Raw genomic sequence first — 11302 nt, 5'->3', positions numbered from 1 at the left:
CACAAATCATAATTAATGATTTGCTCTAACTAATTAGTTTTGATCCAAGTAATTTGATTTTAATTAATTTAAAATTATTTGGATATGTAAATACATTTTTCATCATCATTCAATACATATAAATTTACTTTGCTCACACTTTTTTTGATTACCCGTAAGACAGCACATTTTTTCATAGAAATATTAAACGACTTGCAATCTAAGATTCAATTCTAAATTTTCCGTGAACTTAATGGTTAAATATTGCTCCCCATCAGTACAAAAGATGTAACAGACAGAGTTAAAACAATATGCTTGCAAAATACATTGCAACTGCTCATTCCAATGCTTGAAAATCTCATATGCTCGAGTTTTCAACTAATTTCCCGAACAAAACTAAATAGCAAAAATGTGTACTCTCAGCCTCAGGTCCCAAATAATCTTTCAGCACTTGAACTACCAGTTGAAGTAGCCATCTGATCATCAATATGCAAGATTAGCTGGTGAAGCAAGTCGGATTGACGTAGCAGCAGGGATGCGTGCTGCAGCTGATCTCTGCGGTGGGGGGAGGACTATTGTTATGCTGTCCACGACGTCGACTGAACATCTGCAGAGAGGGCATGTGGCGCAGGAGCTAAGCCAATTGCCAATGCAGTCGCCGTGGAAAATGTGTTTGCATGATGGAACTTGTATCAATTCCTCTTTCAGCTCAAATTCGCCCAAGCATACACAACATCTGCATCAAATTTATCTTGTAAGAATTTGTCTGTGCACAATATTTTTTTTTACAGTATCAATTAGTCACAGATAAGAACTTACAACGAAGCCCTTGCCCTCAATTCTTCATCGAATACTATTGTAGGAAGCTTGTCCTTAATATTTTCTTTCAAGAAAGCTCCGCGTACCTGTATATTCATGATTATAATATTTTTACCCTTCAATATGTCTAATGAGATTTTAAAAAACTATATCATATTAATTTTCAAAGGACTAACCGAGATGCTTAAAGACGATGATTGGGTAGAAGTTGGTTGAGGAGGTGAGGAGGCAGAAGCTCTCTGCTGAACAAACAAGTATAAAAACATGACCAGTATTATACAAAACATGACCGGCACTGAATATATGACTGCAAGAATATGGCTTTGTTCTTCTGATTGAACGTAAACCCGAGAAGCGCTTGGAAACTGAGCAAAGTCCATTACAATCTATCGAATTCAAATATGAACGTATGGAAAAAAAAAACCAAATATCGAGAAGCGTATGGAATTTAAGTTGTTGAGAGGCGGGATTTTTAAAATTAAATATTAACGCATATGGGGTTCAAATAGAATATCTTATTTGAAACCAAATAGAATATTTAATTCTACAAATATTTCCCTTATAAAAACACTAGTGATAAAGCCGCGCTTCGCGGCGGCGTGATGAATTTTTTTATAATTTTTGATATAAATTAATATTATAATTGTATAAAAGTTATTTTGAGTCATGTTTTCGTTAAACATATTATTAATTTGCGCTTCGCGACGGTTTGATGAATTTTTTTTATAATTTTTGATATGAATTAATATTATAATTTCATAAAAGTTATTTTGAGTCATGTTCCCGTTAAACATTAATAAAAAAAAATATTATAATTAATGTAAAAATTTGTTTAACTAACCCTCCTGTTAAACACAATACTAATAAATAAAAAAATTGTTTGAACCGCCCTCCATCAAAAATAATATTAATCAATAATTATTATAATTATGATAAAATTAAATATAATACTATAGATAAAAATTAGTTTGAGCCGCTATCTTATCAAACACAATACTAATAACAAAAAATTATAATATAGATATTAGTTTGAGTCGCCTTACCGTCTAACACAATACTGATAAAAAATTATTATAATTATGATAAAGTTAAAGTTTAGAATTGGATGAAAATTATTTTAAATCGTGGTTCCGTTTTAATAAAATAATACATTATAACTTAAATAAAAAATTGTTTTAACCGCTTTCCCGTCAAAGATAATACTAATCGGAAAATTTATTATTATTTAGATAAATATTAATTTGGGCCGCCCTCCACTCAAACACAATATGAATCAACAATCTTTTTTAGAAATTTTGATACAGATTAATATTATAATTGCATAAAAGTTAAGTTAGATAAAAAATTGTTTTAGCCGCTTTCCAGTCAAACATAATACTAATTGAAAAATTTATTATTATTTAGATAAATATTAATTTGGGCCGCTCTCCTCTCAAACATAATACTAATCAATAATCCTTTTTAGAAATTTTGATACGAATTAATATTATAATTGCATAAAAGTTATTTTGAGCCATGATTTTGTTAAACATATCATTAATAAATTTGTTTAAGTGACCCTCTTGTGAAACACAATACTAAATGAAAATTGTTTAACCCGCCCTCCCATCAAAAACAATATTAATCAATAATTATTATAAAATCAAATATAATAATATTGATAAAAATTAGTTTGACCCACTCTCTTGTCAAGCACAATACTAATAATAAAACATTATAATACTCTCTTTTCTTTTAAATTTCTATTTGTAAACTACTTAAATTTCACAAATTTTAACTATTATATTTATGTTAAGATTCCTATTTTTTAAGGATTTCTGGAGGCACAAAAAATTAGAAGAATTGTTTTTTTTAAAATATTTCTTCTATGATTGTTATTTTGAATAAATAAAATCCTACCCCTTTTATGTTTCATAAATAAGAAAAAGAATTATATTATTTTTACAATCTTTTTAGCTATACAATATTTGAACCTGATTTTTAGATTATAATTTATTTTTTATTCGAATTCAATTAAAAAAAATATATGACTAAAACCAACAATCGAGTCACGCCGTCAACAACCTTGTATTCTTCTTTATAAATTTTATTTTTTTTAAATATTTTAATTTTTTTTAAATATTTAATTTGACCAATTTTAATATAATAAGATTTTAAATTAAATCCAACAATTCCAGACACGTTACGTGAACACCATCGTATTCTCCCTTTATAAATCTACTAAACTCTGCTACAAATCGATAAAACGATATACCATTTTAAAATATAGTCATTTAGATAATATGTTTTTTATAACAATGTTAAATAATAAAAGTACATTATATTAAAATATAGGTGATCATCCCTGTGAGTCTTTATGAATTCGAAATTAATTAAGATCCTCGGGAGTTTTCTGCTTGCTTGAATTATTCTTGTTCAAAGATTTCTTCTTCTACTATCCGCATTTTACTTGTAGTGTTTGGCTTTGAAAGACAACGAAAAATGTCTGATAAAATTTGAGGATGACTTCGAAAACGTCTCTTCTATTCGAAATTATAAGAAATTATAAGACTAAGTCGAAAAATAAATATTACATTGTCTTACAAATCCTAAATATAAATTATGTTTTATTTATGATTGTTGGTTTGAATAAATATAATTTCACTTCTTTTAGAATTCCTAAATAAGAAGAGAATGGTATTATCTTTAGAATCCAATAGAAAAAGGAATTGGATTAGCTTTAGAATTCTTAGGCATGATTTTTTGAATTATAACTATATTTTCTCTCCGAAATTTAGGAAAAATTAGAAAACTGAATCGAACAATTCTAGAGATGCCCGCATCCTCCTTTATATATATGTATTGATTGATTGATTGATGGTGTATAAATCCTCACACTACGGGAAAACAGGACATAACCGACCGAAAGAATCGGTCGGTTATGATTAATATCGGTCGGTTATAAGGCTAAAACCGACCGATATGGCTGGTCGGTTAAACCCTGGTCGGTTATGTGAATTGGTCGGGTTTAAACTTTAAAACCGACCAAGTAAGTGGTCGGTTATGTGCCTTTTTGTTCCCAGAAAATTGGCCCCACTTGATGCCACCTGTCACCACGTGGCAACAGGTGTCAGACCACGTCAGAAGCGACTACTAAAACCGACCGACCAAAGTGGTCGGTTATGTGCTTTTTATCTGAGTTGACTTTGACACAAAACCGACCGAAGTCAACCTTCTGCCACGGTCGGTTATGTGCGGTCGGTTATGAGTCGGTCGGGTTTGTGGCAGTAGGCCACCCTGATTCACATAACCGACCGTCTCATAACCGACCGACGCTTTATGAAGACGGTCGGTTTTCTGGGTTTTATGTAATGAGCACGGTCGGTTATAATTGAATGCGGTCGGTTTTCTGGCAACAATATGGTAAAAAACGGTCGGTTTTGTGACCATTCGGTCGGTTTTGCTGGGTGAATTTTAAAAAAAATTGCAGCAGAATCTGCAGTTTCCAATCCATTCTAACCACAATCCAAACAAGAACCATACCAAAACCAGAACCATACCAAAACCATACCAACCACAATCCAAACAACAAAATTAAACGAAACCATTCTAAATAAACAAAATTAAACGAAACCATTCTAAATAAACCCAAATCCAAACATTCTATTTACAAATTCAAACATTCTAATTACAAATCCAAATCCAAACATTCCAAACACAAACATTCACCACAATCCAAATCCAACCATTGTCTTAATATATACCATCCGTTAAAATTAAATTATAAATTACACTAATCGGTCAAAGAAACATCGGATGATTCAGCATCGCCTTCGCCACCATCTTCACCACCGCCTTCACCACCACCTTCGCCACCGGCTTCACCCTCACCCTCATCATCCGTGTTTTCATCCGTGTCCTCGTCCACATCCGTGTAATCTTTCTCTCCCTCTTGCGCAGTTGCCTACAAAAACATGTCAAACAATTAGAAATCCATTCATTTTTACATATCAACCAAAAACAAAAAACAAAGCATTGTCATAAGTGTATTACCATTTTAGCACGAGCATCCATTTTTTGGAGGACATCCTCGAGCAATGTCCCTACAATATGCACAACCTCGCCGCCAAGAAGGTTATTCCATTCCGCCCTCCGAGCCGGGTCAGCGGCTGGATCGGACGCCTCGAGGGCTGTGCGTGCAAAGGTTGTTATCTCCTCATCCGATAGGCGACGAGCAAATTGCAGAGGATTGGCACGGGTTTCATTGAGCACATTGCGGACAATCGGGAGGAAGATGGAATCGGGAACCACTGGATTTTGTGTTGGAGCGGATGAGGATGAGCCGGCGCCGCCACGGGTGGAATCCCTATAGCGCGTGGCTAGTGTTGGGATCAAATCACTAGCTCGAGCTTTGGGGAACCCCACAACATAATTCTTTTTTGGCCTCTCGCCTTGGGGAACCTCCATTGCTTCCATCCACCAATCCCAAGGCTCATCCCGCTCCCCCGCTTGAGTAACCTCCACCGGCATACGCTCAAGAATCGAGGCATATCGTTCCTACACATTTATCACAATTAATTAAACAATTAATTAAACAATTAATGATATAAACAATTAATTAAAGTGCTAAAATTAGAAGATTACCGCAATGCGCATAGCGGCGGGGGTAGTATATATCCGGCTCTCGGGAGTGGAGCCGATCCTAGTGTGGCATTCATCCCACACCTCAAGCTTTGTCGGACTTTTAGACAATTTATTTTTCATGTTCTTGAATTATACCACAAAATAACTTATATTAGCATTTGCATTATCATATTATATATTATATAATTATAAGGTAAAAACAAAATGTGTGTGCGTGTGTTTGCATATTAAAAATAGTACTACCTCGCGCACACGGTTGAAGGAGCGAGCACCCGCGCTATGCAACCTTTCCACGCGTTGCCGATTAGCAGCTCCAACTTCCGACCTATGCAAGTGGCCTTCATCCGTGTCCCAATACTTGAGAAGATCTTTCCAAAAAATGATATTCCAATATTCCGGTTTCAAAGCCAACTTCGAAACCCCTTCCTCCCTTGACTTCCTCTCGATCCTCCTCTTCAATTCATTCATGGTCCTTTTGATTGTGACCTTTATGTGATCTTCAATGATAGCTTTGGCTTTTGAACGGCTTTGACCTTTCAATTGCCTATAATATTTCTACATAATATCAACAAATACAAGGATTAAAATTGAATAATCACACCAATTACCAACAAAATCAAAAACATATTATATTAAAAAAAATTTACTTACTAGAAACTCCTCAACCCTTAGACCGAGCCACTTTGGGTAAGCCGCGTCTATGTCACTAAACGTGTATTTACCCAAAGGCCATCTTGCCCGAATAATCGCAAGCAAAGTCTTTTTTGCCTCATTATCTTCAATACTATATAAGAACATTATAAATATAAACTCGTGAACAAATTATTAATAACTAACGCACACTATATATATTAATCATTACAAATCACTACAAAACACAACATATAAAAAAATATACTTACTGTCCATCGGAGATATTGATCCGTCGAGGTCTTGTTGGTATCTTAGCTCCAAAAATGCCGCATGAATGTGACCGTGGCATCCTCACAACTCTTCTCACCGGTTCCTCCTCCGCCTCCGCCTCCGCCTCCCTTGTGTTATGCTCCGATTCGGTTTCCGAATCCGTTGGCTCATCACGCAACCCCGTCTTTCCCTTTCCTTTTCCCTTGCCTTTTCCCTTCGCCTTCTTTTTGTTTGTACTACTACCGACACTCTTTCCCTTGCCTTTGTCGGTGTCCTTGTCCGTTGCTTTCCTTTTCCTTGCCATGATATATATCGTCAATGAAATCATGACGACTATCATCACCCAACCAAAGAGCCCCTATAATACAAATACACAATTAGAACACAAACTATACAAATTACAAACTATACAAACACATACATTATACAAAGACAAATTACACACATTATACAAACTATACAAACACACATTATACAAATTACACAAACTATATAAACACATACAAATACAAACACACATTATACAAATTATACAAATTACACAAACTATACAAAGACATTATACATAAACTATATATACAAAGACATTATACATAAACACACACATTATACATAACCGACGAACACACATTATACAAATTGGAGGCCAAAATTTATACAAATTGAGAAATTAAGAAAAAAATCACCCCACATATAACCGACCAACAAATTGCACATAACCGACGAACAAATTGCATGCAAAATTTCCCAATACACGTATATACACATACATATGCAGATTCACCAACAACATACAAACACACACATACACAATTATATTAACATATACGTATATGCAGATTCACCCATACACATATACACATACATATGCAGATTCACCAACATATACACATATATATATATATACACATAAACGAAATTAAAAATAGAGAAAATGGAGAATATACATTGGAATCGCCACTGAGAGTTGGGGGTTTCTTCCTCCGAGCATAATAAGCACCGGGTCTCCTTTGTGAACCACCATAGTGAGCCCCCATCACCATTGGAACCACCATAAGCAAGAGAGTTGGAATCGAGAGCACTGGGGGTTGGATTGCAGAGAGTAGGAGTAAGAGAGCATAGTGAATTGAGAGTTGAAGAGCCATTGTAGAGTAAGAGAGCACTGAAATCGCCATTGCAGAAGGTTGGGAGAGAAGAGAGTTGGGAGAAAAGAGTTAATTGGGAGAGAAAAGGGAGATAGAAAGAAAAAGTAACGGCTGTTCTTTTTTATATATACAGAGCACAAAACCGACTGCATCAGCGGTCGGTTATGTCTTCGTCCCCAGTGAAACGACGTCGTTTCACTGTGGCGCGGTTTTTAATTTTTCACGAAATATTTAGGCGCAAAAAAAATCGGTCGGTTTTAGTAAGGGTCGGTCGGTTTTATTGAACCCTAAATTTAGGGTTTTTTAAACCCTAAATTTAGGGTTTTATTTAATTAAATAAAAACCATAGCTTTTAATATTAAAAATATTAAGATAAAATTATATATTAATAGCTAGTATTATTTAATAATAATTTAATTTCAAATTAAAAATAATAATACTATATTAGCTATTAGTAACTCTATAATTAAAAATAATATTACTATATTCATAAATTCTATAATTATTCATATTTAAGGTAATATAATATTTTAATTTTAATATATATCATATATACTTCGATTAAGAAATATATATAAGGATTAATCGTATTTCAAAAATCGAATCATTGGCCGACCTTGCAGTGGATTAATCGGGGATTACTCAGTTAAAACGGGGATTTTTAATTAGAACACTGCTTATGAACATATATAAGTTATAAGAATATACATGCAATGATCAGAATAATCTTAAATTCTTGGCACATCAAGTTAGAAAACAAAAGTTAAAATAATATATATTAAAAAGGAGCCAATAATATATAGACACGAGATACTGACTAGTACTGAGTCAGTCTACATTCTGCTTTGAATATCGTCAAAGGAGACGGAATGAACGACGTTTACAGCTTGTCACCGTGAGGAAAGGAGGAAACAAGAGTTAGGTTTCACACCTTCCTCTCCGGATACTTCACTTGTAACCATCCGTGTATGTAAGACTGAAGATAGCTATATGACTGTATATATATTTATATTCTGAATATATTTTATATAAATATTACATTTAAATATTATATATATACATATTTATAAAATATATATATTTGTTTATATTATTATAATTTATATATATATATAAAATAAATAATATATTAGCTTTGACTGAGTTTTACCTAAAACCGACCGAAGTCAAAGGTGTCAACGGTCGGTTTTGTCTAAACACGGTCGGTTTTATAAGAATACGGTCGGTTTTCTGGAAAGAAGTGGTCGGTTTTACATGAATGCGGTCGGTTTTCTGGTAAACTTATATTATTATAATTTTTATATATATAACAAATAATATAGATATGCTTTGACTGATTTTTAGGTAAAACCGACCGAGGTCAAATCCTACCACGGTCGGTTATATGTGGTCGGTTATGACTCGGTCGGGCTTGTACCAGTAGGCCATCCTGATATTTAAAACCGACCGAATCATAACCGACCGCTCTTAGATGAGTACGGTCGGTTTTGTTGAAGAAGATGGTCGCTCTTAGATGAGTACAAAACTTCGTTACGACTTAATTTATTATGAATCGAGTCGGATGCAAAGTAAAAAGCACAAATATTGACAATCTCCTCCTCCATATATCGTTCGGCAATAGAACCCTCAACTCTTGCTTTATTGCCGACTTTTTGTTTTAGTTTCCCCAATAAACGCTCAATTGGATACATCCAATGCCAGTAAGCAGGTCCAGCAAGTCTAATTTCTTCCGCCAAATGCACAACCAAGTGTTCCATCGAATCAAACCAACTTTGAGGAAAAATTGTTTCCAACAAACACAATGCCTTCACAACTGATTTTTCCATTATTTCCAAATCGGTTTTTGTAACCGTGGATGAGCACAAATCTTGAAAAAAATTTGCAATTGCCGTGATGGCATCCGCAATAGGCGCCGGTAAAAGCTCACGAATTGCAAGAGGCAATAATTTTTGAAGAAATATATGACAATCATGCGATTTGAATCCATAAAATGTACACTCCTCAACATTACAACAACGAGATATATTTGAGGAATAACCGTCTGGAAGTTTCAGTGAACTAATCCATTCACACAAAAGTTTACGTTGTTTTCTTGTAATGGAAAAAGGTGCTTTGGGTGACTTGCCATTTTCATCGATCCACAAATGAGGTAACACACCAAAGTGCTTGCAATCCGCTCTTGCTTTTTTGTGATCCTTTGACTTCTTCGCATTCACAATAGTAAAAAATAGGTTCTCAAAAACATTTTTTTCCGTATGCATGATATCAATTGAATATCGTAAACTATGTGAAGACCAATAAGGGAGTTCATAAAAAATTGGAACATGAGTCCAATGATGCTCTTCCCCATATCCGATACTCCTCGCCTTTGTATTAGTCTTTCCGGGTGGTGGAAAAACTAAACCGTCAAGCAACTCCTTTACACCCTCCCCGGACAAACGACCACGAAACACTCTTCTTTCCGCATTATCAAACAAATTACTTTTCTGACGTAGTGGATCATTCGGTTCAAGGAATATTCGGTTCGTGCCATAGAAACTACATTTACCACAATGTTTTAATTGAAACCCTTGCACACTTCCAAGACACACTTGACATCCTAATTTTCCTTTACCCGACCATCCACTTATCATACTCATAGCGGGATAATCACTAATTGTCCACATAAGAGCCGCTCTCATTGTAAAATTTTGTTTCAAAGATTGATCATATGTTTCAATTCCTGTATTCCACAATATCTTCAATTCATCAATGAGAGGCCTTAGACAAACGTTAATATCTTTGCCAATGCTATTCGGACCCGGCACTATATCGGTCATAAACATATAGGGTTTTTTCATACACATTGATGGCGGAAGATTGTAGACAACTACTACTATGGGCCACACACTATATGTCTTTTTCCCGGTAGGGCCAAATGGGTTGAAACCGTCGGTTGCAAGGCCAAGCCTTATATTACGAATTTCTTGAGCAAATGATGGATATCGACGATCAAAATTTTTCCACTCTTCTCCGTCCGCGGGATGACTAATTTCTCCCTCTTTGACATCTCGATTCTTGTACCATCTCATATGGTCGGATGTATGTTTTGACATATACAAGCGTTGTAGTCGAGGAATCAAAGGAAAATGTCTCAATATTTTTTTTGGTATTTTTTTACCATCTTTCCTCAAAACATCCCGATAACGATCTTGACCACATATATCACACACAACTTTATCCTTGTCATCTCCATAAAATAACATACAATCATTCTCACATAAATCAATCTTTTGATATTCAACCCTCAAACCCTTCATTATCTTCTTCATTTCATAATAAGTTTGGGGCAACGTGTGTTTTTTTGGTAATACATCCGCAAAAAGTGTAAGCAAACTATCAAAAGCCTTATTACTACAATGTGAGATATTCTTGAATTCTAACAATTTTGTGGTAAAGCTTAATCTTGTATACTTCGTATTACCGGGATAAATAGGTGCTCCATTTTCAACAATCACCTCATACAATTTTCTTGCACTATCATTTGGAACTTCTTCTACATTCCTAGTTCCCGTATCCACGTTGTTATAAAATTCGGAATTTTCACCGGCAAAATCATGTAGCATCGCATTCAAATCTACCGGTTGTTCTACCCTCGTAGGTTCCCGAACACAATAACGATTATACGATGTTCGACTACGTTTTCTTCCTCTTTCTTCACCATGTGATGTCCAAACGGTATAACCCTCAAGCATCCCCTTAGCAAGTAAATGGAATCTAACATCATCGATACTTAACCAATTCAAATTCCTACAACGTTTACAAGGACACTTCATTGTACCATCTTCTCCCAT

General features: G+C 34.6%; 3 protein-coding genes across 3 annotated transcripts; all 3 read right to left on the bottom strand.

Moving 5' to 3' along the window:
- Positions 1 to 462: 462 nt before the first annotated feature.
- On the bottom strand, positions 463 to 1178 carry LOC135148424 (probable E3 ubiquitin-protein ligase RHA4A). Its single transcript, XM_064083633.1, has 3 exons — positions 975 to 1178; positions 799 to 884; positions 463 to 715 (listed from the first exon to the last, which is right to left on the bottom strand). The coding sequence occupies exons 1-3, from the start codon at positions 1176 to 1178 to the stop codon at positions 463 to 465; spliced, it is 543 nt and encodes a 180-aa protein (XP_063939703.1).
- Positions 1179 to 4547: 3369 nt separating this feature from the next.
- On the bottom strand, positions 4548 to 6380 carry LOC108197966 (uncharacterized). The gene is made up of 5 exons (XM_064083905.1): positions 6073 to 6380; positions 5665 to 5976; positions 5422 to 5544; positions 4831 to 5334; positions 4548 to 4741 (listed from the first exon to the last, which is right to left on the bottom strand). Exons 1-5 carry the CDS (start codon positions 6217 to 6219, stop codon positions 4571 to 4573), a joined length of 1257 nt encoding a protein of 418 aa, XP_063939975.1. The 5' UTR covers positions 6220 to 6380; the 3' UTR covers positions 4548 to 4570.
- A 2540-nt stretch (positions 6381 to 8920) lies between these two features.
- LOC108197965 (uncharacterized) lies at positions 8921 to 11302 on the bottom strand. The gene has a single exon (XM_064083632.1). The coding sequence runs from the start codon at positions 11300 to 11302 to the stop codon at positions 8921 to 8923; it is 2382 nt and encodes a 793-aa protein (XP_063939702.1).

This window comes from Daucus carota, chromosome 8 (genome assembly GCF_001625215.2).
Source record: "Daucus carota subsp. sativus chromosome 8, DH1 v3.0, whole genome shotgun sequence".
NCBI classification, from domain to species: domain Eukaryota; kingdom Viridiplantae; phylum Streptophyta; class Magnoliopsida; order Apiales; family Apiaceae; genus Daucus; species Daucus carota.
Note: the sequence above shows the minus strand (reverse complement) of the source record. Positions and strands in the feature narration are given on the sequence as shown.